This window comes from Sceloporus occidentalis, unplaced genomic scaffold, assembly GCF_023333645.1.
Source record: "Sceloporus occidentalis isolate IW3139 unplaced genomic scaffold, rSceOcc1.0.p SCAF_46, whole genome shotgun sequence".
Classification (NCBI taxonomy): Eukaryota; Metazoa; Chordata; class Lepidosauria; order Squamata; family Phrynosomatidae; genus Sceloporus; species Sceloporus occidentalis.
The window spans coordinates 24,388-51,871 of record NW_028317026.1 but is presented as its reverse complement, the minus strand read 5'-3'; the positions used below and the strand labels follow the sequence as shown (position 1 = coordinate 51,871).

Genomic DNA, 27,484 nt, shown 5'->3' with positions numbered 1-27,484 from the left:
ATGGTCAAAAGTATGTTGACACCTGACCATCACACCCAGTAGCGTACCTAGCGGGGGGCGAGGGGGGCGGTCCGAACCGGGTACCGCTCATCAGGGGGGTGCCAACTTGCCGGCACCCCTCCAGAGACGGACAGTAATGTCCGCCGCTGGAGGAGCAGGCTCGCAAGGGAGCGGTATCGGAGGTCTTTAGCAGACCTCCGGCTCCCTTGAGTGATTTTAAGTCGGGTTCAACTCTTGAACCCGGCTTAAAATCACTCAAGGGAGCCGGAGGTCTGTTAAAGACCTCCGATATCGCTCCCTTGCGATCCGCGCGGCAACAGATGCTGTGCGCCGGGATTTGTTGTCAGATCCCGGCGTACAACACTGAAGCCGCGCCCACTGCCGTCCGTGCCCTCTGACCCGGAAGACAGAAGAACTGAAGAAGAGGAGCGAAGAGGAGGAAAGTAAGCTGTAAGGAGAAAAGAGGAAAGGTAGGAAAGAATTCAGTGAGTGAGAGTGGATTGGTATATGTGTGGATTAGTATGTGTGGATTGGTATATGTGTGGATTAGTATATGTCTGGATTGGTGTGTGTGGATTGGTAAGTGTGTGAGAGTGATGGGTGTTATGCTGTACCATTTCCAATGTATTTTTCATTATATAATTATGCTCTAGTACATCATAACTCCCATCACTCTATACTGTTCCATACAGTGGCAGAGCTGGGAGACAGAGGCCTTGCACCCCCACCGCAGGTCTCCTGAAAGGTAAGTGAACTTCAAAGTGGGAGAGGGTAGATAGTTAGGAGGGGGTAGATAGGGAGAAGGGAGTGAGACGGGGGGATAGGGGGTAGATAGGGAGAAGGGAGTGAGAAGGGGTAGGTAGGACAAAAGGGAGTGAGAAGGGGTAGATAGGGCAATCATACTCCTATCATGCCAAGTCTGCGAGTACATCCTGGAATCTGGGTATGCCTGGGCATGATAGAAATGTGATTGCTGTTAACAATCATATATATATATATCTATATATATCTATATATATATATATTAATATTGTTATTTAATAGTTTTGTCCTATTTTGGTGTGTTACTTACTTGAAATAAAAGTGTTAGATTTTTTTTTATGGTCTGGGGGGGGTCATATTCGGTTTCGGCCAGGTAAATGCTGCATTTTCGGTTTCAGTCCAGAATTCGTTTCGGTGCATCCCTACTACTAATGAAGTGGTAGGCCTACACCACATCAATGTTTGGCTTAGTATATAGTGATAGGAGTTATGCTGCACTACTGTCAATGTCTGGCTCAATGTATAGTGATAGGGATTACGCTGTACCACCGTCAATGTGTGCCTCAGTATATAGTGATAGGTGTTATGTTGTACCACCATCATTGTCTGCCTCAGTATATAGTGGTAGGTGTTATGCTGTACAACCGTCAATGTCTGCCTCAGTATATAGTGATAGGTGTTATGCTGTACCACCTTCAATGTCTGCCTCAGTATATAATGATAACAGTAAGTGTTATGCTGTACCACCTTCAGTGTCTGCGCCGGTATATAACAGTAGAAGCTATGCAGTTTTAAAGTGTGTGTGTGTGTGGGGGGGTGCCACATACAGGATCCGCCCCAGGTGCCAAATACTCTAGGTACGCCCCTGATCACACCTTTATGAGCTTGTTGTATATCCCATTCCAAAACCATTAACATTAACATGTCTTCACACTTCTGGAAGGATTTCAACACGATTTCCAATTGTGTCTGTGGGAATTTGTGCCCATTCAGCCAAAAGAGCACTTGAGTTTATCCAAGTGCTCCACTTTCCCACTGATCCCAAAGATATTTAGTGGAGTTAAGGTCAGGGCTCTGTGCAGGCCAAACAAGTTCCTCCGCACCACAGGGCCACAGTCATGCTGGAACAGGAAAATACATTCCCCAAACTGATGGCACAAAGTTGGAAGCTTTGGTACTTTATACCCCTTCACCTGAAACGTGGGATTGCACATAGTGATCTTCAGTTTGTGAGTGTGCGTGGTCTACCTAAACTGTTGTTAATCCTAGATGTTTCCACTTTGCAATAAAAGCACTCACAGTGAAGTAGGGCAGACCTAGCAGGGCATCTAATGACAGTGCCACATCTAAAGTCATTGAGCTCTTCAGTATGAACCATTCTACTGCCAATGTTTGTCTATAGAGCTGGCATGTCTGTGTGCTTGATTTTATACACCTGCTAGCAATGGATGTGGCAGAAACACAAACTCAATAATTAGGAGGGATGTAAACTGGCTTATATACTCTGCTTTTATTATTCTTAGAATACGGAGGGAAGTGGAAAATGCTTCATTATTATGCCAAGAACTTCTTTGCACCGGTTGCTACAAGTGGGTTTGAAGACCATGATGTTTTGTACATATATGGAGTTTCCGACCTCTTGGAGGATCGTTCTTTCAAGCTCACAGTAAGATCGTCTGATTACTTACAGATGTTATGAATACATTCTTCCTCATCGCTAAATGAAATGCAACAATTTGAGAATTTGAAGCTCAGTAAATCGTGCCACTAAAAAGCAAACAGTCCTCCTTTTATCGATATCTCTTCTGGGTAAACCCTTGTCTAAGAGCACATTTAGATACCTATTTGTTCACCTGCCCTAAATAGTCAGTAAGATTTGAATTGAGTTCTTGAGCTCAGTTTTAGTGTTAAACCCACTGATATCAATGATTCGATTTACACTAAAACTGAGCTCAAGAACTCAATTCAAATCTTATTGACTATTTAGGGCAGGTGAACAAATAGGTAAATGTAGAAGTTTAGTGGGCAATATGAGAGAGACTTTAATTTTATTGCTTCTATATAGTTTTTGATAGAAACAGTTTCATTTGTGGTCATGTCTATTAGTTGTATCTTGTTGTTGCCACTGTATACTGTTTTGTATTATTTATTTGTGAAATGAATTTAAATGATTACAGGTTAAGGTCTACAGATGGGACTCATTATCGCCGGTTTGCGAAAAAGTTACAGAAGAATCAGTGTTAACTGCAAGGAGTTCAGTTGCAATATACAAGGAGGCTATTCCCGAATTGCTGGAGAGGTGTCAGAATGTTACCAGGCAGAACAGCGTGGTGCTCTTCTATCTCCTGCACCAGGGGCAACTCTATGGTGCACAAAACTGGCATTTCCTAAGCTCACCGAAGGAGGCACAGGGCATGCTCAAACCAAACATCACAGTAAGTACACGTTCATTTTCACAGAAGCGATGATTAAGCAGCCGTGTGGCATCAGCCACATGACTCTTGCCTAATTTTTTTCAAATTACTTCATATGATTGCAGATGTGTGCTAAGCTTAGACACGAGTAACATAATCACGTTCCGCTAACCTGCTGAAAATGAAAGCGCTTTTTCATAAAGAAGCATTCTGAAACACTGAAAACATATCTTTGTATTGGCAAAGAAACATACAGGAACCTCAAGTAGGCAGTTTGAGTATCCGGCCCTTTTCTCATTAATTTGGAGTCTGTTAGGGCAAAGGATGTTGCAAAAATTGTTGGTTCTTGTAACCACATGACAATTTTAACCTTAGTCTTCTAATGGATCTTACCAAGATCCACGGCAGCCTCTGTGAAAATGAACTTGCAGCTCCCTAGAAAGTTTTTAGTTTGACAGGTTGTGTTGCCCTCGTGTTCAGTTGCAGTCAGGGCTGCCTTAAATGTACTGATTACACAGGAAGAAGTAGACACAGCTTCAATGGGAAAGTACATTGAACATACAAGCTATGTTGAATTTTAGGGACTTTTTTTTAGCTTAGTAACTATAAAAGTATTTCCCGATTGTGCCTGCTGAACTCATGTTTCCAGTAAGATTTTAGGTATAATATATATTCATAAACAACTTCTACTGTATTAAACTTCTCTAAAACCTGCCTTTTACACAGTGTAAAAATGAAGCTCTTATCTGGGACTCATTCGCTTATCTGCCTGTTTTCCTTTAGGTATCGATAGCGCAAGAAAATAAAGTGTACGTTTTCACTTTGGTGACTTCTAGTTTAGCACCGTTTGTGTGGCTGGATGTGTGGGACGTTCCCGGAAGGTTTTCGGACAATGGATTGCTTCTGGTCGAAGAGAAGACAACGGTTTATTTTTACCCATGGGTGGAAACCTCTATTGAAGAACTAAAGAAATCTCTCCGTGTATCTACACTAAGAGATACTTATTAATGGAAAGTATAGAGGGAGGCGATGGTTAAAATGTCAGACGTGCTTTGCTAGTAAAAAATATATTTTTTTAATTTCCAATAATCACACCAGAAGACTATGTGGGTGTCGGATGCACAGCTTCTTAGTGCTGCTAAGATTTCAATTACCATCGCAGGTTTTCCGCACGGCATGATGGGAGATGACACGCTCTTTTAAAACAGAAATACTGTTATTAGAAGGCCATTCTCAAATGTTCGTTTATGGAAGTTTCATATTTTGTTTTAACCATGTCTGTGCCGTTTACTTTTACTTACTGGAATGAGAACCTCGCACAAGCAAAAGACATTGAATGTCACAATGTTGAAAATGATGGCATTTTTTTGTACTGTAAATATTTTTATGTTTAAAATTAATAAAAGAAGTACAGCTCAGGTGCTATGAGATGTCATTTTTTTCATGGTCATTACTACTTTATCCTTTATTATGATTTAAGGTCAATCACCAAATGGTTTCTAGTTTTTAGGTGAAGATAGTTTTTTAATCAAGCTCTTAAGATTTGTGTTATATCATATAATCAGTGCTGTACACAAATCTGTTGCTTAGCAACAATTCACCAAAATGTAGGATTACCCTTTTTTATTGCTCTTTGTCAAGTGTAGACCTTTTAAGGGTGGTGTTCCACTTCAAGAAAACATTAATTATACAGTCCAGTGTGTTACTCACAATAATCTTAGCAGATCTTTCATTTTACTTTTTTCCCCTTGAAGATTTTAAGCAAATCAAACAAACACTTAAGAGGCCTTTTCAGTTTCTATGGCAACAGCTTGCCTCCCTTTGTTTCACATGATGTAAAAAACAAAAAACAAAAAACGAAGCAAAATGTTACTATATTACATAATTTCTAGCAATGGTTGGACGTGAATCAGCACTAGGAATGATCTTATCACTATCTTTTTTTTCAGCACTGTTAATGGTGCTCAATGAATTATCTTTTATCAATCACTTCTTACAGGTATAACCATATCATATAATATGGTTTATTACTTAACCTTTATGAACATCAACTAGTACACCATTTGGACATTATACCAAGACTTAGAACAGTCGTATTCTCAGCGGAACGTTGTCGGGTTTAGCTTGATTGGCACACTTAATTTTCAAAAATAAGTTTGACTTCATCCAAGGAAAGTATTTTTAAAAACTTAATGTATCTTTAATCAGAATGCTGCATAACCCTGAACTAAAAAACCAAAAGACCTTGAATTTTCACACGTATACTACTAATAATAATTCTTACACAGTGGTTTGCCTTATTATTTTATTATAAAATGTCAATAAAAAATCTGAAAAATATATAATATTTACTGTATTACAAGAGAGGCAAAAAAACAAATGACTGAAAAAAATCAGACAATGTTAAGTGTCACCAAATTTTTAACTATCCCCCCCCCCCTTTTTTTTTAAATAAATCCACACACATTTATTCTCAATTCACTAGAGAAATCAAGCTAAATATACTGTCCAATTAGTTAATGTGCAACAGCTAAGCTCCATTATGATGCTAGACGCGCATGCACACACACGCACCTATGTGTTTTCTCCCTCTTCCTCCTTTATTTTCCTCCTGTTCTCTTTCAAACTGATAGCCAGTCTTCTCAATGACTTCTAGTGCAACTCTTCTGGGATGACAAGGCTTATAATTCTCATGTAGGCCAGCGGGCCATTATCCATCAGTTATTGCAAATGAGATCAGAGCTTGGTTGTTGATTCTCCAAACAGCCAATCCCGTCTGATGCTTTCAGGGATTCGGAATACGAAAGACTCATTTTCTGGAAAGATGTTTCCACACCGCTGTCGCACATGCTTTCGATGTCCTGTTGTCTCAGCTTATCTAAGTACACAAACAGAAGGTCTCAATGAAGAACAATGAACACGCTATTGATAAAATATATAGAGGAGATACCTATCCTTGGTAAATCTTGTGATGATTTTAAAATATCAGATCTTTCAAATTTACAAACCTGGCAAGTGCTTTACTTGCATTTCTTGCTTTTAAGCGTACATCAGTCTCCTAACATTCTATGTATCCTGAACAGCGTCCTGATATTTACCTTGGCTGAAAGCCAACAGTCCACCCTAGCCATCATGTGGTCAACATGGCAGGAAGAACAAAGCATAAGGTGATCTCACCATACTACCAACGATAATACAAGTTTGTAATTCCCTTTAATAAACTAAAGTTCATAGAGTAAAATGTAGTGTTCTTTTGAGGTCCCTGAAGTATCTCAAGAAGGGTCCCATGAGGTCTTGAAAAACATCTTGCTCTGTGAACTCTGGTTCACTCAAAGGTATCAAAACTATAAAAAGTATGTATATACATACAGAGGAGATAAATGCACTCACCAATCTTCTCCGCAAAGATGGAGTTTTTGGAATAATTATCCACGTCAGTAGATGAATTAGTGATGTTTGCCAATGATTGTTTAACAGTGTCTATGGCTTCTCTGTAACCCATCTGCTTCAAAGCTTCTAGAAGTTCTTTTATTGTACCACCGGAAACCTACAGAAAAGCAACAGAAAACATATCCTTTTAATGTAGTTTATAAACCACATTGTTCTCCTCTCCATACAAAAGTTTAGATATGGATATGGCGTAAAAATGTCCTGAGACTTATGTTCCAGCTTTAGAATGTCAACATGCTAAAAAAAATTCACCAACCAAATCATGACGAATGATGTCATCTGTTACCTACATTTGAATGTTGGAGATGACAACACTATAGCATTCATCATGCTACAGAAATTTGGAGACTGCACACTGGGAATTTCACAAGTTAATTTTACAGGGAAAAAACATTATTTTGAAGAAAATGTAATGGGCTTCAAACAGGCCAAATTCAAAGACTAATCAATAACACAGAGAAGTACTGGCAATAATATGTGTCCATTACATTACCATTTACCAGTGTGGAAGATACACAATGCAAAGTAACAAGAATTGATTATTTGTGAGCAGATATGCAGCAGATGCAATGTTTAAATGATCAGATGTATGAGAATTAAACCAACAGAGCTTGGTTTGTGTATTTCTATGAAACATGAAGTATCTTTGATATGTCGTATATGAGAAACCATTATGTAATTTATAGATAAATTATTAGTATAAATTAGTATACACTATACAGACAAAAGTATTGGGACACCTGGCTGTTACATCATGTCAGAAAAGTCACTGTTGGTTTTATCAATATAGTGTATATGCTTAGTGGCATTTGGGACACTTATCTAGCACAGGGGTGTCCAACCTGCGGCCCTCCAGCTGCTTCAGGACTACATCTCCCATAATGCTCTTTCAGCTAAGGGGCTGGCTGAAAATATGGGAGATGTAGTCGTGCAGCAGCTGGAGGGCCGCAGGTTGGACACCCCTGATCTAACGTTTGACAAATACCTCTGATTCTAGCTTTGGCCCCACGTGTTTGAGATCCACACCCAGCTATTTAAAATGGGAAGAATGTGGGCTAAAGCAAAAGATTCCTTCCCCTCTTTGTTAACTTGGTGAGAAATGAAAAAGCAGCCAACAGGCACAGCATGCCCTGAAATGTTTGTGTGTTATGATTTCAGTGTTATGATATGCTAATACATTTTCGTTGGACACGTGCTTCACTATTATAATTATCTCTCATTTCTCACTGAATAACTGGTGGACCAACAATGCTGTCTGCTATAAACCACACTCAAAGGAGTGCTGACTGATGGTAAGTAGTGCTCCTTTTCGCTTGGTTCTTATGTGTCTCATCAAACCAGGCTTGCACATTTGTAGTTGACTCCCTTATAGACTGAATTTGCCCACAAGAGTTTTGAGCTATGTTGGAAGGAAAAGGGAAAAGTGAATATAAGGTGACTTTAAATAGCAAATAAAAAAAGGACCGACCTCAAAATTGTCAAGTAATGTTTTGGATGGAACAGGAGTCAAGCGAAATGCGTTATTTAATATTCCTAGACCCATCTTCTGTGCTAGCGTGGACCAGTGTTTGTTTATATCCTCGTGTTCCAGTAACTTGTACAGCTTTTGCTTTGCATCTTCACTGAGTTTGTTCAGGTCTCCTAGCGTGTGAAGAGAAAGCATATTAGACTCTTCTACATAGCAAAAAATGTCTGAAATATTTTTCCAAGTTAATATAGTGGGCCATTTTACTTGAATAACAAATACACAGACATAATAAATCAGAACTTTTAGAACAACTGCGATGTCGACAAAGGGCAATAACATTTGCAAACACCAATAATTTTGAAATATGACCCTTTATCAGGCCCAATGCTGTAATTCCCAAGCAGTAACTCATGGCTTTGCATGCATGGGGCATGTGGAACACTCCAAGGGGTTTACCCTACATGCAAGATAGATACATTTCTAAATATTCTTTCAGCACATCTGAATTTATTTAAATCTCGAGAAAGGGGGATATATGTGAAACAGATCTGCTTTATTGGCCTCCAAGGCATTTCGAGTTTTTTAAATCCACTTATCAAAACAACCTATAGCTTTTTGCAGTTTATTGTGGATATAAGTGGTGGTATATAGAGATAACGTGGGGTTCTAATAAAAGTACACTGTATATATCAATATGTAAATACACTTACATAGGTGTATTTCGTAAAAAATGTAATGTGGCAAATACACAATGTGTACGTGTACAATATCAAACAGAGATTTTTCATCTGGGTCTTCTATTATGTTAGAACACTGGTAGACTGTCTCCTTTAATAGAATATCCCATCCCATTTAAAGCCTTTTCATACACATTTTGATGTCTGAGTTCGAGTGGAGGTTTGGTACCTTGAGGCTTGAGTTCTTGTGAAGCAACCTCTGATGTATATGTCTTTCCATTCAGTATCTCTAAGACCTAAGGAACACAGAATAGGAGACAACATTGCTAATTCCTTGAAAAAAGGATATATAGCAAAACAGGAAGGGTAGATATCATACTAATGTTTAGACATTTTGAGATGCAGTTCAACAATGCAAACATGATGGGGGTAAACAAATACATAGAACTTTGATTTGTGAACAAGTCTAGAATCAGTATTGGTAAATCGTTTTTGGGTTAAAATGGTTATCACTCATGATTGCATCCAGGTTCATTCTATGAACCCCTTAAGGACAATGGGCGGTCCCTAAACCCATTGCATTTTGAGCCCGTACATGTACAGGCTTTGTCATTAAGGGGTTAAATAAATATAGATATAACGTGAAGAAGATATATGTTCTCTCACCTCTTCAGTGGTTGCCATATCCAGTGGTTTTGTGCCTGGTACTATTCCTTCATCTATATGGTTTTCATCCTCTGAGGACTCAACACTGTAAAGGGGCTCAAAGTTTTCAATAAATGGGTCAGCACCTGGAAGAAAGGTTTAATGTTTTATGTGTTTTCCAAGTCCCAGCTCTATTGTACTGACTCCTGCCATCCTCATATACATTACTTAGTCTATATGCACAAACTGGAAGAGAAAGGTTTGCCCTCTTTGATATGGGAACTGTCCCACCTCCCTGTGTGGACCTCAAACCCTCAAAGTATCCCTCCACGGAATGAAACAGGAAAGAAGGTGTTCCACATATCCCCCTCCATCCATGTCTTTTTTAAAAATAATCTTTACGTATTTGCTTGAACACCTCCAGGTCTTCGTGTATTTATCTGGCTGTGCATCGGCTCCTTTATCTCCCTCTCTGTACCGCTAGCCTCCTTGTTTAGTGAGAGGGCCCCATTGACATAAGGCCCCTGTTTTCACATATTCTTCTCCATATTATGGTAGTAATCAAAGACATTTAACTTCTGCTTCAGATGCAGAGGTGTAATTTAGGTCCCTGTAATGCAGGGATCACCCACATGTTAGGGGTCCTCAAGACTTATTGGTGCATAAGTGGGCCCTTTGAAGCTACCAGTAATGATATCTGCTGATGATGATGACATTTGTAATTATTATCATTACAAAACACTTAGTATTATCCAAAATGATGTTTTACTTTTATACAAAATTGGCACGTTTCACTTTTAAAGGTAGATAAATGTAACAACATGAAGAATGCCCCTTGTCTGTGCAATTGTCACCTGATGACTTTAGTATAACTGGATATGATTTAGAAGGTCTATGGCAGTCAATTACTGCATTGTTTACCATTGGTTTGGTAGTTTACCTGGTGTGGTGTTAGAAATGATTTGCTAATTTTCCCAAAACAAATCCCTTAATTTATAAACACTCAGATTCCTCGATGAACACACATCCATATCACTGTAAGGCTAGGTTTCCACTTGGGTTTTTGTCCTGCGTTATTTTCTTGATGAAAAACTGCCACTGCATTTTCCTGCGTTTTGGCGTTTTTTTCTGGCGTTTTTTCTGGCGTTTTAGCCTTTCTGTGGAAATTGCTTTTTTGACCTTAGGCAGTTTTTCCAGCCTTTACAAGTTAGAATTTTCACCCAGCTAAAAGGGATTAGGATAAATGGCAAGTATCTGCCCTCTCCTGATGTCATTTCCTTGGTAGAGTTCTACTTAAACTCGCCCCGGCGGACCCTTTTGTCTCTTTTCTGTGGTTTGTAAGGCATGCTTTATTCCGAATGTCTCCTCTAGGAAGATTGGCCCCAAATGATGGTGCAAATTGTTTGCTGTTGCTTTTGGCACACAGGGTCCAGTTGATGTGTCGGGTATGTTTGTAATGGCATGTTTGTTCCAAATGGTGTAAAACTCAATATGAACTTTGTTTTGTGTGAAACTGTTTGTTTCCAGCCTATTTCTCGTAGGACACACAGATACTGGGTCCATCCTCTGCATTGTAACTGTGGAAAAAAAAACGCCATAAAAAACGCCAAGGCAAAACCCACATGGCGTTTTCATGGCGTTTTTTCTCTCCCATAGACTTCTATTGGAGAAAAACGCCAAGATTTCCTTGCAAAAAACGAGTGTCAACATGCTGCGATTTTGAAAAACCGCCACAGAGCCCAAAAAAGCAGTAAAACGCCAAAGAGGACTGAAAAAACGCCAAACAGAAAAACGCCAAGTGGATATGGCATTGTGCGATTTCCTATTGAAGAACAGCTAACATCTGGCCACAGCGTTTTTTCACGAATAAAACGCCGTGTGGCTGAATTGGCGTTATTATGGGCGTTTTTGCAAAAAAAAACCCCAAGTGGAAACCTAGCCTAAAGGATCTTGCCAACCCACATCACATACTACCAACTTAAGTATTATGGTTGTGCATACAACATAATCAAATAAAACTATACCTGCTGCTGTCAAGAGTGCTGTTAGTTTACTGGAACCTCTTCCAGCTGCTATATGAAGTGGGGTGCTTCCATCATATGTGGTGCTATCCACATCGGCATCACCCTGGATGGAATCAAATGTGATTAGATACCATGATAAAAAACATAAACTTAAGACTTAAAGGCCTATTATTGGCTGTAGTTTTTAAAAAAAAGTAATTGTGATCAAATGGAAGAGCTGGTGATTTATACCTTCCATTTAAAGGAGATGTTCCACCTAAGGGGTGTCACAAAATATCACCATATAAGTTCAGCTTTTTAAAAGGGGGAAGAGAAACAGGTCTGGCGTTTTATTTGCTTTTCTCTTCCATTGCCCCTGTTACCTTAAACTGCATTTGGAGTTTTTGGTGCAGTTTAGTAAAAAGGCCCTCCCAATGCCATTTACATTGCTGAATGAGAGGGGCTTGGCTGGCCGGCCCTGGGGCCAGAAGGTGCCAGCCTACCCTTGTTTAAAATGGGTACATGAAAGAAACATGTTAAAGTAATTATTCTGTAAAGTTAACAAAAAGGCAAACCATTGAATACACATATGTTTTAAATGATTTCTCTAACATGTATAATACAATCATTGAATACGCACAGCGAAGAACCGTTAAAGTATTCACTTTGTGGCTCATTTAAAACTGAATTCTGTTATACCAGATACATTTTTATTCTCGCATGACTGATTCAGCTAAAAATCTCAACATATAAAAGCATAAACAAAAGCAGACTTACAGACAAATTAATGCATTTAGAACATTTTTAGGGCCTCTCTGGAAGAAAAGGTAGGTTACTTAATATATGGGCTCACCTCGAGAAGAAGGCAGCCTGCCAGTGAGATATTGTCCTGTTCTACGGCGAGATGCAGGGCACTTCTGCCTGATTTCTGCTCCTTTGCGTTGACGGCAGCCCCTGATGATATCATTAGTCGGAGGCAGGACATGCTGTTTGCGATCACCGCAACATGTGTTGCAGTCAAGCCTAATAACACAATTTTGTTTGTGGTTAGCCAGCTGACCACTTATGTCCTAGCATTATACAACCAGAGAGTGAACTACCTGCAACATACACTGTGCCACATTTATGCAGTCGGTTACTATGTTACACTGGTTAACTTACATGGACAAAGAAATTACCACCATTCACTTCACTTTAAATGTGGACACAATTGACTTAACTGAATACATCAGATGAAAATTCTCATGCTGTTAGCCAATAATTAATATGCCTTGGGCGTAGGTACGTATACTGCATACAGTGCATACATAAGCAACATTTCACATACACCCTTTGTGAATAAGATATCGTGTGCAATTTCAGCTGGAAGTATTAACATCACTTAAATATATTGACAAGTGTATTCTTATCAATAAGGCTAGACAATTAGAGACCCCCCCAGGTGCCGTAGTACAATATCTCTGGCTAGATGAGTATCATGGGAGATGCATGCTAGCAAAAGATGGAGAGAAAATCAACAATGTGAAGCCTACTATAAAAAGGAAGATTAATAAAGTATAGATGGGTTACCATCCCCATTTGGAAGGTCAATGATCTTGCTGATGTCTTTGTGTTTAAGAAGTACATTCAAGGTCTTGGCATCTCCGTCTTTGCAGGCAAGGTGCAGGACAGAGTTCCCGTGGCGGTCCAGCAGCATTGGGTCTCCACCAGCACTCATAATATCCTGCACTGTGTCAGCTTGGTGGGTGATAACAGCCAGATGCAACGGGGTCTACAAATAATTAAAGATTGTACCATGCCGTAAAGTAACATTTACTTTCTTTGCCCACTGCCTTTAAGAAGAAATCATACCTGTTTACCATTATAAAACATATTGGATTTAGTTCATGAAAAGCACTTTTGGGGTAAAAGTGATAAAATTACCATAGCGACCAGTGGAATGTTTAGCTGATCTGTAATGTACTGTGTTAACAAACACCCGTATATAAACTGGACATGGTTGCAAAACAGGCTGGTATTTCATAGATAAAATCCATTATTACGCATATATTCACACACAACAGATCAGCAATAATATGCATAGAAAAATGATAGAAAACAATTCAAATCCCCCCAAAAAAGTTCATGTCAGCAACATTGCCAGGTTTACTGGGGTTATATTATTCTTTATAAAAATGTAAGAGTCTTTTACTTTCACTAGCATGTCCCTCATTCATTTAAAGACTTTCTTACATGTGCTCTCCTAAACTCCCATTATTCATATATGATTCCTCTTTACAAAGTGCCAATGTGAGCAAAAACATTACTTGGATGTGACACTTAATAGCAAACAGAATATAATTATCCAGATATGGGGCTTTAATCACAAAATACACAGGCAAAAAAAAACCTGATAATCATCTAGTTATTTAATTACCTTTTCTTAGGCCAACCGGCGCACAAAATGGTTAGATGTCAATTTACCTTAGTCCTAGGTGAATGAATAACCATTGACAGCTCTCCTGAATAACTTGGGAGAAGCATAGTACTAACCGCTGGAGTTAGAGAAATCAAAAAAGCATAATTCATGTATAGAGTCACCTATGTCGTTTATTACACATTACTTCCCTTTGCAAGTCCCAGAAAGCATAGGTTATTAGGATAAAACAACTTCCGTCTTGTACCTATGAGTACATACCTGATACAGATCATTCCGTACGTTAATGATGTCTTCACATACAACCCCACAGGTCACATCAAGGAAAATCTTCACCAATGCAGTATGTAGATGGATAATAGCCAGGTGGAGGACACTGAAAAGGATTATACAGTCAGATACAAACTTCTGTTATTACACATCAAATATTATAATACAATAAATATACTGCATTTAGTCCAAGTGTGGACCTCTCTAACGGTTTAGATTAAAAAGCCCCAAAAGCAGCATATAATGTATTTTACTTTTAATAGTTTTAATAACAAATAATAACCTACTTCCCATTGAAACAACTATTGCTATAGCATCTATGGCACACAAAATAATATATAAGTACAGTACACTGCGCTGCAGAATCCAATGGCACTATATAAAACAATAAATAATAATACTATTTCTCTACTCACTTGTCCCCGTTCTCATCTTGAGCTGCGGCTAGATGGCGCTGTGCTGCTAGTAACATCCTGACATCACCTGTTACAGCATAGTTAAAGAGGGACGCTGCGTGGCGCTTTGCTAGCTGCATGGCCTTACCCAGGAAGTGACAATCTGCAAAGTGAAACCAAACTTTAGTGTTTCATGATCTGGATTCGTGATCTGGTTAAACGGTGTCATGCAACAAACATTTAAGTGGAAAGAAACTCAAGAACACATCATGGAGATTGTTAAAACCCAACATTCCATGCAGGAATCTGTTCTCCATGGAGAGACACTGTGACCTGGCAAGGGTTTCACTCCCAGCTGAAAAGTATTTGAAAGCATTACCCTATTTACCAGTAAATTAAACAGTACACGTGCTCCATGGTAACTGAGTATAAACAGTAAAGTATTTTCATTTGTTCAATAATACTTCACTTTGTCCATAGTAAGTAGACGTTTAAACTGCATCGTTTCTTGAGTTTCCTATTAAACACCTACTCCAGAATTGGAAATTTCCTCCAGAAATAATTTTGTATTAAATGGACACTGCAGCCGTCATATGAGCTTCAATGCATCTAATAGCGGCGCGTTCCCTTTAAAATCACTGTGTTGTTTTTGCAAATACATGGGGGATTCTGCAGAATATCCCTATATGCATTTGCCCCTTCCCCAAGCTATTTTGCTTGCAGTAGATGTGTTCTGTACGTGATTTCCGTGGCAAGAAATGTTGGACCACAGAGGTCGAGAGTAGCTGCAGCAACAGGGCTGCAACCTGTAAGTCAGTTTTTACTTTTTCCTCTGTCGGGTGTGTTGAGGACAACAAACTGTCCATTTAATTGAATCCCTTCAATGAAGCTTTTGATTCTGTATAAATAAATAACCAGTGTTGAATATTATTAAAAATAGTTGTATGCAATAGGCCTTCACTAATGGCTGGTTCTCTGTACTACTGTACATTATTGCATTGCATTGGTTGTTATTGGGTGTAACACTTGACAAGTGTATCGGCACATACATTAAGAACTGCTGTTGGCCACTTACTATACAGTTTACAGTGAGTCTCGTGCTCCCACTCAGAAGCATCTGGTGGGCCACCCTCTTCCTGGGGAGTTTCACGATGATCACAGTCAGTCCCACTCGGTTGATTCTGGGTACCTCCAGCTTCACTGATTTGCTGCTTTATTGGCACTGCAGCTGAAATCACAAAAATGATATTGCCTATAGTAGCAACAGATACCCTGCCATACCTTTTATGTAGCTCTCATATGTATTTTGTAAAGGCTGCCCATACAGACTTACCGCGTTTCATGCCTGCACTGGAATTCATGACTCCACCATGAAAATTTAACCCTCCGTAGTTATTATAGTTATATGTAGAATATCCAAAACCTGAAAAATAACAGCATATTATTTTAACATGTATAAATAAGCAGTGCAAACGCTACACATCAAATATTTCTGCTTGGTACTATGTATGAAACTACTTAATGGCATCTTCAACTTGAAAATCTGCATATTAGAACCAGAGATTCTTATGAAAGAGGATTGCCCTGTGAGATCCTTAATTCAACAAAAGTAATTTATTGCATGTTGTGATATAGTGTTCATAATAATAAACACAATGCAATAATTTCATAGCACCAGGCTGCTATTTCACCCACTGCACAGGTACATAGCCGAGGAGAATATTATAAACATCATTCTTAGGACCAGGGCCGGCCCAAGGCAAAATGCCACCTGGGGCGAATTTTAAAATGCCGCCCCCCCCCCCTTATCTACCCTTCCCCCCCCCTTGTACTTACCTTTCAGCAGTCCTGCGGCGAGTCTCCCTGTTCGGTCTCGGTGCCGGCTTGTAATGCTGAGCGATGGAAATCTTCCGGCACTCAGCATTACAAGCCGGCACCGAGACCGAACAGGGAGACTCGCCGCAGAGGAGAGAGAGAGAGAGGGGCGCCGAGCGGGTACTGACAGCTTGGTAAGCGAAAACCACTCGGCGCCCCTTTCTCTCTCTTTCGCTTTAAAAAAAAAAAAAAAAAAAAGGGCTTGGGGCGGCAAAGTGCCGCCCCTTCAAAAGTGCCGCCTGGAGCGGTTGCCCCACTCGGCTCCATTGTCGGGCCGGCCCTGCTTAGGACTGCTGAATTTTCAGAAATAATTCTTTAAATTGTGTAAAATTTTGCCCCATTCATATTTTTTCAGGGAATGCTTAATAGTCACGTGATACAAAAGTAAGCACTGACAGGCTGTTACCATAAAAAAATGTTTAAAGTTTTTAACGGCAAATATGACATAAACAAGTTATGTCTCCCCCGAAGCATGTGTTGTTTAAATAGAGCCCCCATGCTATGGACATTCTAGATCTGGGGTCCTCAAACTACGGCCCGCCGGGTGTTTTTGCCTCAGGACATCCATGTGTTCCGAAAGATGCTTTCGGAACACAAGGATGCCTCTGTGAAGTCCCTGCGGCACGCGTTTACTTTAAAAACGCGGGGACCGCCGGGAGCAGGCGCACGCAGCAACGTCACTGACGTCCCATGCGTGCACCCATGGCAACCGAGCGCGGAGCAGCGGAGAAGAAGAGAAGAAGCAAAGACGCGCGCTGGAGGTAAGTGTTTACCAGCGGCGTGTCCCTTCGGTGTTCTGACCACCGATCCTCCGGTCCTGCTATGGCCGGAGCGGTGGTCGGAACACTGAAATGGGGCAGTACACAGGCATACAGCCTCCAGCCATACTGTATGGCTGGAGGCTGTATGCCTGTGGGGGAACATACTGCCAGCCTAATGTGGGGGGAACTATACTGCCAACCTAATGTGGGGAACTATACTGCACCTAATGTGGGGAACTATACTGCACCTAATGTGGGGGACTATACTGCCAGCCTAATGTGGGGGACTATACTGCACCTAATGTGGGGGGGAACTACAACCTAATGTAGGGGAACTACAAACTAATGTGGGGGAACTATACTGCACCTAATGTGGGGGAATGTTGCCGGTATATTGTTTTTGTAGCGCTGTATATATTTATTGGTATTTTACTAATAGCAATTTGGAATCCCTAGGAAACAATTATGTCAAGAGAAAGAGAAAAATTGACTTGGAGTGTAGGATATTCCCATAGTTCCCATTGAAATACTGGTAAGTTTGTTGATTTAACTTTACTTGTTCTTCATTTTAAATATTGTATTTATTCCCATTTTGTTTCTTCACTTCAAAATAAGATATATGCAGTGTGCATAGGTATTTGTTCATAGTTTTTTTTTTTTAACTATAGTCCGGCCCTCCAACGGTCTGAGGGATCGTGAACTGGCCCCCTGTTTAAAAAGTTTGAGGACCCCTGTTCTAGATAAACCTGTCAATTGTGTCCATGCTCTTTCACCCACATGAAACTAGCATTTCAGTCTCCCATATTTTTTCTCCCAGCATGCTTTACACAACGCAAACTTTACTCAAGGGAATTTGTGTTTACAATCCTTTTTTCTAAAAAAAAAGTAGTGCTATAAAAAGAGCCGCTTTCCACAATCGCATTTACAGCTTACCAATCATTTATGGAATGACGGAGAGACGTGGCTTGACTGCATGTCTCGGCACGCAGGATTCAATTTAGGAGCACACTTGGTACACCAAAAAAACCTCTCATGGAATGCGGTGTGTGTCGCAGGTCATGAAAGCGCCCACTTAATAGTTATTTTTACCATAAAGAAACATTTATTAAAGGCAGCACAGGCTGCAACATGAAGCTGGCTGGAATATTAGGGAATGTCCATAATCAAAAGCCAAACAAGGATAATCACAAGAGAATTCTCATACGGTGCTGTGAAAAACTATTTGCCCCTTTCCCGATTTCTTTTATTTTTGCATATTTGTCCAGGTAAATATTTCAGATCATCAAACTTATTTTAATATAAGACAAGAACGACTCACGTAAACAAAAAATGCAGTTTTTAAAATGATGCATGGAAGGAAAAAAGCTATCCAACCCTAGCTTTTTCTATTTAGTTACTAAATCAACCAATTAACCAAATTGAATTGGCAATTGGGTTTCACTAGACACACCCAGGCATGATTACTGCCAGCCCAGTTCAATCTAAACAGCAATTAAATAGAACCTGTCTTGCAAAGTAAAGTTGGCTAAACGGTCTCATGAAGCAGTAGATGATGTTGCTATCTAAAGAAATTCAAGAGCAGATGAGAAGCAAAGTCATTGACAACTATTAGTCTGGAAAGGGTTGCATAGCCATTTTTAAGACTCTGGGACTCCAGCCAACCACAGTGAGAACCATGATCTACAAATGGAGAAATCTTGGAACAGTGATAAACCTTGCCAGAAGTGGCCAGCCTATAAAAATTTCTCTACAAGCAGATCAACAACTCATCCAGGAGGTCTCAGTCCTCGTCACACGTAAAGGACTGCAGGCCTCACTTGCCTCAACCCCTTAAGGACAATGGGCGGTCCCTAAACCCATTGAAAACAATGCATTTTGAGCCCGTACATGTACGGGCTTTGTCATGAAGGAGTTAAGGTTAGTATTCACGATTCCACAATAAGAAAGAGACTGTGCAAAAATGGCATCAATGGCAGAGTTGCAAGACGAAAAACCGCTGCCGACGAAAGAGAATACAAAGGCCCGTTTTACATTTGCCAAAAAACATCTTGGGATAATGTTCTGTGGACTGATGAGTCAAAAGTGGAACTTGTTGGAAGACATGGGTCCTGTTACATCTGGTGTAAAGTTAACACAGCACTTCTCAGTAAGAACATCATACCAACAGTCAAACACGGCGGTGGTGGTTGGGTGATGGTATGGGGCTACTTTGTTGCTTCAAGTCCTAGGAAATTTGCCATAATTGAAGGAACCATCAATTCTGCTACCTACTAGAAAACCCTGAAGGAAAATGTTCATCCACCAGTTCATGATCTAAAGCTCAAGTGCAGTTGTTGCCCCAAGAGTGGTCCAACCAGTTATTAGGTTGCATGGGTGCAATTACTTCTTCACATGGGTGATATAGGTTTTGATTAACTCTTTCCTTAAATGAAATAATTTTAAAGCTGCATTTTGTGTTTACTCACATTGTCTTTGTCTTTACACTATTGCTCTGTTATATATACGGTATATAGCAAAATATATACCCCCCGCACATCTACCACAATCATGCTAATCAACACAACAAATCCTGTAAAAATATCTTTACACTTGAAATATTCTTTTTGTATTTTTGTTGTCCAAGGCTTTCACTTATATACTTTGGGTTCCAGCCAACAATACGTCTGCTGTATGCCAGTAAAACTTTAATTTGCTTAAGCACTTATTTGTTCTTTTATTTTGGCAAGATCTGAAATTTCCTGCTTCTTACTATGCTACTGTGCCACTACGGTCAAGTACTGGTTCCAAACTTTTCTTCGAGAAGTCATACTACTGAGTAGCTTGCCAGAACTGCTACAGTCTCTACAATGTAGGCCTCCCTACATTCTACATAGCCAAACGTTTGGTTTACATACCTCCACCAGCTCCTGAGGATCCCGGACTATTTCCATATATTCCCCCACCTCCTCCAGAGCCCGCACCGCTGCCTCCACCATATCCATCTGAGAAATTTGGCATGAGTTTCTGGCGTTTCCTTATAACTTCTTCCTTATCTATTGAAGGCATCCGTGTTAGAATAATACAATGCATATTTAAAGGGATGCTAAAAGAAGTGTTTACATGTTACATAAACATACACCTTAGGAGTGAAGAGGTGTCTGAGAATTCACTTTGTGCACACATTATGCAATAACTGCCATCTGGTTTATGTCCTATAATGTAACACTGAGGACAAGTGCGATGTTTCTTCTACTGTTTTGACATTTTCTGCTAACCTTGCACCCATTGTAGCTTATCATGTAAGATTTAGGAATTGCTGGTACTTGCTGATACTTTATTCACATATTTTAGTTAATATTTATGCTACCATACATCAATTTTTGGAAGCTGCCATTGTTTTCAAATAATTAGTAAACAGTAATATTAAAGGCATATGGTAGTAATTTTCTAAAAAACAGGCAGACCAGATGGGCCAAATGGTTCTTGCCTTCCATGAAATTCTATGTTTCTATCTCATGACTGCAGTCTCACTAGCAAGCTATGGTGGAGAATGACAGCAATGAGAGGCTTAAAAATGCTGTATAAGTACCATGTCTAGTCAGAATACTAGGCCATGCTTACCCTAGATACCAACACTTGATAAGTTAATGAAAACAGAAATAAGGGGCCTTTCAGTTTCTTACCTTTAATTTCTGGATAGTAAAGAAATGGTTTGGGTTCACTAGTTTCAAAATCAGATTTCCTCCGAAGCTGAACAAACACAGACGCTGACTTTGTAATGTTTACATCTCTGTACTTTGGGGTTTTGAAGACGATAGCAAACTTCAATAAGAAATCAAACATAGGGAAAATTATTTTACAGAAACTGTTTTTCCCATCAAATTTTTTTTTTCTCCAGAAACAGATTTTAACATGCAAACTTCTTCAAAAGTCTACTTTTTAGAAGGGTCAAGGAATTGGGCTCCATTGTAATTAGGGGGTGTTCTGCCCCGGGCGATTTAAAATTGTTCAGAAAGGGCCAGGCCAAGGAGGCAGGAACAGAATAGGGTCACGTAACACGAGGTTACATGAACCCATAGTTAAACGTGAGTCTGCTCACAGCCTGAGGGAAAGCTGCGGTTGAGATAAGGGGGTGTGTGAGGGAAGGAGGGTAAGGGATAAAGTATGCATGTATGACTGTGTGTACGTTAAAGTAAGAGTGTATACGTCTTTGTGTGTGAGCATGATTGTCTATGTGTAAATATGTGAGCATGAATATGATTGTGAGCATGGATGTGTATGTGTAAATGTGTGAGAATGGATTAGTATGTGTAAATGTGTGAGTATGGATGTGTATGGGTAAATGTGTCAGCACAGATGTGTATGGGTAAGTGAGCATGAATGTGTATGTGTGTGCACGGATGTGTTTATGGGCATTTATGTGTAAATGTTGGTGTGTGAGTATGGATGTGCATGTGTGTGAGCATGAATGTGTATGTGTAAATGTGTCAGCACGGATGTGTATGTGTAAGTGAGCATGCATGTGTAAGTGTGTATGTTAGTGAGTATGTATTGACATGAGTGTGTAAGTCTGCAAATTTAAGCATGTGTGTAAAGATGTGTGCCAGTGCGTATGTGCATTACTGGGGGAGGGGCAAGGGGCCGATGGGGGGTTCCCAAATACAGGATCCGCCCTGGGTGCCAAATACTCTAGGTATGCCCCTGACTCCATAGATACATAAATTAAAAGCATTCTGTAGTGCCACCTTAGCATGTGCTTTACCGGCCGGCTCAGCTGGTGCTTTACCGGCTCATTCTAGAAAATGTACACAATAAAATGCATGTGTCATTGATAGCGATATACAGTTTTCATGTAATTCAAAAATTAAATGAATAAATCTTCATTTGGATTATTTCTTAAACCCACACAAGTGATTTAGATGCAATTGGAAGAGTTCCACATGGTAGCTCCACAAAGATGACACGGCTCTGTATCCGTCAGCTCCTCCCACAGATTATGGCGTTGGAGAAATGTAACAGCAGTCTCTGTTTAATATTATGTTGCAGTAGAAATATTTGGTCAACATCATTTTTGGGTCACTCGACATACAGTAACTAATAATAGCTTTGAACTGAAAACCGGTACCTCACATGCTACAGTGGCACACATTCTGGTATGTTTTCGAAATTTTTTAAATAAATATAATTTTTGCAATATATTAGTCTTGTTTTCAATTTCTGAAATGATTTTCATTAAATGTCTTAATTGTTAATGTAAAACGCTATAAAACGTGCAATAAAGTGGCATTTATCTTTTCGTCTTGCCATATATAAGCCCTACAAACCTTTATATCAGCCAACACAGTTCGTTGTTCTGATATAAGTACACTGGGTTTATCTGTAAAAACTGATCATGGCACAATGTTTGAAAATGTGGTCTTATCACCCTACACAGTGGAATATTTACATTGGGCACCACTCTAGTCCTGACGCAGGGCAGCATCTTAGCCTATCCAGATGCTCCATATCAGAGGGCTAGACACAGGCATCCATAGTTTAATGCCTCATTACAAGCAAGATTTTTTACTTCCCATTGAGCCGAGAGCCCAGTTGTCCAATGCCAACCACCGGACCTGCCATCCTTGGCCTAGCCACCTTTGGCAGAATATCTTGCTGACTATAGCAACAAATAAACGTTAGATCATTCCCTTGGTCGCCAGGGTCATAAGGACCACTTTTCAACCAGAATAATGTGACTGGAAACCTCTGTATGTGTTTGAGAGGGCAGACTGGATTTTTTTTAACTTACAGAAAGTAAAGTTTGTCAATCTAGATTTGTTTAAAACAGTTCATTGCATTCTAATGTTTCATTAAAACTAAAAGTTTCGGGCAGTCTATATAACTAGCCACGTATAAAGAATAATTTTAATGCTAAAAGTGGCGCAGGCAGTTAAATTATTCCATTGGTTGCTGGAGTAATTGTGACACTTTTACCACTTTTACAACGAATTACACTTTAAGCATAATCCCCAAGCAAGAGAGTCATCTGTCCTCAGACATCGCACAGTTCTATATGCAGCCCATCAGTACCTACCTGCCTGTGAACATCAGTGGGTGAGAAATCACCAAATCCTTCCCACAATCCCCCCTTCTCATCCTCTTCATAAAAACGTATCTGAATATCATCTGAAAAAAATAATAGTGATTGTTTAGCTTCCACACTTTTTATGCTCCATTGAAGAAAGTGTTACTGTTATCAGGGTAAATTACCGTATTTGTTCAATTATAAGACAAGTGTTTTTCAGAAAAAAATCATCTGAAAAAAACGACCTCATCTTCGATGTCGTCTTTTATTCAGACCTCCTGGGAGGGTCGTCTAATAATGGAGTAAATATGGTAATTAAAAGCATTAATATAAGACTCCTGCTGCTGTAGTCTGTACAAGACTCAGAACTTTACTCCAAACAACCTAATTTATCTGATTTTACTTAAAGGGGTCAGTCCAAGTACTTTAATAGCATTTTTCCAACGGTATAAGAAAGAAAAAAAGATAAAACCATTTAAGGAGAAGCTGCAACACATAGCCCACATAGTGCCAGTCTGGCAAGAAATCACTCCCATTAAAATCAATGGGAGATTTTGTTTCAAATGCGTGTTGAGTCTGGTGCTGGCAAGCAGTGAGTATACTACACATGTGCAGTGGCATCAAGATTTGAACCCATCTCCTGTAAGCCAGAGCTGGGGTAGGCAGAGGACCTTTTATTTGAGAAGTGGAGAAAACAGTTATTTAAAGGGAAATGTGGCTCTTATAAGAGCATATGATGTTTTTGGTGACCCTTTATTAATGTCCTTGCCAGTAAAGAGTACTGTAACCATTCATGCACATGTTGACACATTAAAATGTATCACAGATTACTGAGGATGCTATAGAAAATTGTTATTAAATTATGCATTAGATTTTATATAGGTAAAAATGTATATTATAGGTATATATATATACACATATATATGCACACATACACAGCATAAATGAACAATAGCAATGGTATATGTCAAGACATAAAACATACACATACCTTTCTGAACTTTATCACAAAGAAGGTAGACTTCTTCTCCTCCTGTCACACACCCGGCAGTCCGATCCATTCGTACAATCTTTAGATTAGAGGCATTTGGTGCTTCTGTGATTGGAAAACACTAAGGACATTAAAATAACACTCACGCTTCCAGCTTTCATGCTGTTTCTCAGATTAAATGCTGAAGCCCCCGACCAAAAAGTTCACATATAATTATAAATTTGTTGAAAACTTAAAAAAATTGCCTCATATACAGACAGAAGTTTAGATGCAGTCTTATACTGAGAACTATATAAAAATACAGGTACATGTTCACATAAAAAATAAATTCAAATCTAAACGCTCATAGAGTCTCTAACCATGTAACACAAGTCACTTTTTGGAGATCTTGTGATCTGATCAATAAAAACACTATAAAACACTTTTTTTGAAACATTAATATCATTTTTAAGCATTTCTAAACACAAGCAAACTAACACATACATATATTATCACACCACACTTACTGCTGTCATAGATGGGTACAGATATGACAGGGTCTAGGCGCCTGGTGAAGCTGCCATTACTATCTGGGAGGAAGGCTGTGAACATAAGCCGTACCACGCTGAGGTCAATGTCCTTTGACTGCTGGTAGGCCGCCTCGTGAATCAGCTCTCTCTCTCGATCTACAAAGCAATAACACAGCATACACTATTAACCAACTGTTTAATAGTCACTATATATTTGTGTTTGTCAGATGGGCAAAGGGTTACCTACAATCCTGAACAACTTTAGAAAACAGGTCATTTAAATAAGGACCAAAGAGGAAATGTGAGTTTTTCTTCCAGGAGCATGTTGTCTAATTTTATCTAATTAAACGTAGGTGTTCCTTACGGCTTGTGTTTATCTGTGCTAGTCACTAACCAGTTAAAGGCCGGTCTCCCGAATACACATAGTTGAGCTCAGGGTGCACCAGTACTTCTCCATTATACCCCTTTTTAAAAGCATCCAACATGCGTGTCTCCAAAATCTCGTTCACTTTCTTTTTTGTGACATGAAGTATTCCCAAGTTGGCAAACCTACCAGGCAAAAAACAAAACAAAACTTTTAATAAAATATTTTTAGGTCTTGCTGCCAGTATTACGGAAACCTCTACATGGAAATGTTCTGCATTGCACAGCACTTACACATACTTTCACTTGAAGCTAAACTCAGAAAGCTACTAATATATCTATACACATATGTTATTGTTAAAGCTACTTATAGCCCTCTCTGTTTCTATTCTAGCACAAATAACTATTATAAAGAAACAGAATTATAATAGTAAACTGTATCAAGAGTAAAAAAAACATGTTTAAAATATAGCCCTCATAAAATGCTACTTTTTCAATACATTTTCATAGCAGCTCTAAAAATTGTTCATTAATCATATGCAGCTTTAACTTACACAAGAACACAATGCATGGTAGTTACTTTTTTGTCTACAGAATAGCATTAATTAATGTAAACTCTACATTTCTGAACCAGGAGGTCCATGACGAATATGCCAGGTGTACATCGGAGATGGTCACGGCATCATAGAAGACCTGACAGGGGTACACATGACAAGGTGTGTGGATGAATCCACTGCTACCCAATGGACTGTTGTGGGTAGGTTACCAGAGATAAAGGAGGTGAAAAATACAAAACAGGAAGGAGATGAGCAGAGCGACTACCTTCAGACTGTGGTTTGGAAGATAAATAACATTTTCACATTTACAGCTGCTGTTACTGGGTGTGTTACAGTGAAGACCTTTCCACGCTATGTGGTTTTGTCTGCTTAGTTAAAACAATGTAATTAAAGTTCTTCAGTATTACAGTATCACATGCAAAGACTGGAATACTCATACGACTATTTAGATTGTAAGCTCACAAGCGGAGCCCTCAAAAGCCCCCCATTCCTGCCAGGAACTTAGTATAAAAGTATACATAACGCTAGATGGCAAGCTTACGGGGAGGCTTCTCAACCCCTGATGTGTCTGTATATATTAATGTATATTTGTTATAACCCCCCCCATTTAAATTGAACAGTGCTGTGTAATTTGTTGCTGCTAAATAAATAAAAGATAATATTTAGCACAACATCAGCTACTATTACTATTATTATTATAATTATTAAATTATTATTATTATAATCTCTAAAAATGTTCCTACACCAAATTATACTAGTTATCCTAGGACTGTTGAACTGCCATTCCAATGATGCTGTGCAAGAGTTTCTTAACCCCTTAAGGACAATAGGCGGTCCCCAAACCCACTGAAAGCAATGCATTTTAAGCCTGTACATGTACGAGCCTTGTCATTAAGGGGTTAAAAAAACAGCTGGAGAGCAGCATATAGCTCAATTATGAGTTATCTAGTTACAATATTCCTAGACAAATCTGAATGGAATGCCATACATGTGAAACGTGCCTCGATCAGAAAAGACTCTTTACTGGGGATCTTTCCTTATTCTATATTCTTTTTTGTTAACCGGTAGAAGACATATACTCACCCAACAATTGAATCTTTTGGCCCCACTTTAACAGAACAAATCCCATCCTCGCAGTGCTTGCCCACTAGACTGTGGGCATGTAAACGGACATCTTTGCTATTGGTGACCAGCTGGACAATAATCTTGGCATCACCAATATAATTATTTATCTGTGAAAGAATTAAAACAAAATAGTTATAATAATTAACTGTCTATTTTAAGGTAATTTGATAAAAAAACAAAACACTGCAATGAATTCTTCTTCTCCTTTTTGGCTGTTGTTCGTGGCACACAGCTTCCCATGTAGCCATGTCCTCAGCCTGTCAGCGCAAGTGGTTGATCCCTGTTTTCAGCGGAATCATCTCCTGCTTAGCAAAGCACACAGACAGCCAGCTCCATTACTGCAAGGTGGTCTAGCAAAACCCCCTGTGCTCATGAATGGAGATCCCATTGATTTTAAGGTACTTTAACATGTATTTTTTATCTGTGTGTTGCGTTGGAAGCTAGAGATACTGATAATGTCAAAAGGGTCCTTATATTTAGGGGCAAAAGGGGTCCATGTAATAAATGGAAAATTAGCTCCGAATGGAAAGCATCAAAGCAGAGAACTCTACTGTACAAATACTGTACTTTAGCAAAATTTGTGCAGCTTCACAGAGGAACAGTAGCCAGACTGACAGATTCTAATTATAGCTCGCTTAAGCAGTGTTTGCTGGTAATACATGCATCTGGAAATTTGCCAAGCCAAGGCTGTTTCCTTCTACCGGAAAGTACACCAACCAGCATCTAGCCTACCTTTCTGTGGAATTCCCCAAATTAAAAT

At 39.4% G+C, this 27,484-nt stretch overlaps 2 protein-coding genes across 2 annotated transcripts in view; one reads left to right on the top strand and one right to left on the bottom strand.

Annotated features, from left to right (window-relative positions):
- The window catches only part of LOC149289294 (beta-mannosidase-like), a 32,586-nt gene extending 28,402 nt beyond the window's left edge, over positions 1 to 4,184 (top strand). Inside the window, exons 15-17 of the mRNA XM_089490710.1 lie at positions 2,286 to 2,428; positions 2,940 to 3,197; positions 3,960 to 4,184. Coding sequence (XP_089346836.1) covers positions 2,286 to 2,428; positions 2,940 to 3,197; positions 3,960 to 4,184 — 626 coding nt within the window. The remainder of the gene's footprint in view (positions 1 to 2,285; positions 2,429 to 2,939; positions 3,198 to 3,959) is intronic.
- Positions 4,185 to 5,893: 1,709 nt separating this feature from the next.
- Positions 5,894 to 27,484, bottom strand: part of LOC149289293 (nuclear factor NF-kappa-B p105 subunit-like) — a 44,402-nt gene continuing 22,811 nt past the window's right edge. The window contains exons 5-23 of the mRNA XM_089490709.1: positions 26,683 to 26,831; positions 25,074 to 25,228; positions 24,677 to 24,835; positions 24,171 to 24,275; positions 23,189 to 23,280; positions 20,799 to 20,937; positions 20,037 to 20,168; positions 15,834 to 15,923; positions 15,576 to 15,728; positions 14,522 to 14,663; positions 14,097 to 14,211; positions 12,989 to 13,190; positions 12,273 to 12,442; positions 11,441 to 11,543; positions 9,438 to 9,562; positions 9,001 to 9,067; positions 8,095 to 8,267; positions 6,567 to 6,723; positions 5,894 to 6,054 (exon numbers count right to left, since the gene is read on the bottom strand). Of these exons, the coding sequence (XP_089346835.1) occupies positions 5,894 to 6,054; positions 6,567 to 6,723; positions 8,095 to 8,267; positions 9,001 to 9,067; positions 9,438 to 9,562; positions 11,441 to 11,543; positions 12,273 to 12,442; positions 12,989 to 13,190; positions 14,097 to 14,211; positions 14,522 to 14,663; positions 15,576 to 15,728; positions 15,834 to 15,923; positions 20,037 to 20,168; positions 20,799 to 20,937; positions 23,189 to 23,280; positions 24,171 to 24,275; positions 24,677 to 24,835; positions 25,074 to 25,228; positions 26,683 to 26,831 (2,589 nt within the window). The remainder of the gene's footprint in view (positions 6,055 to 6,566; positions 6,724 to 8,094; positions 8,268 to 9,000; positions 9,068 to 9,437; positions 9,563 to 11,440; positions 11,544 to 12,272; positions 12,443 to 12,988; positions 13,191 to 14,096; positions 14,212 to 14,521; positions 14,664 to 15,575; positions 15,729 to 15,833; positions 15,924 to 20,036; positions 20,169 to 20,798; positions 20,938 to 23,188; positions 23,281 to 24,170; positions 24,276 to 24,676; positions 24,836 to 25,073; positions 25,229 to 26,682; positions 26,832 to 27,484) is intronic.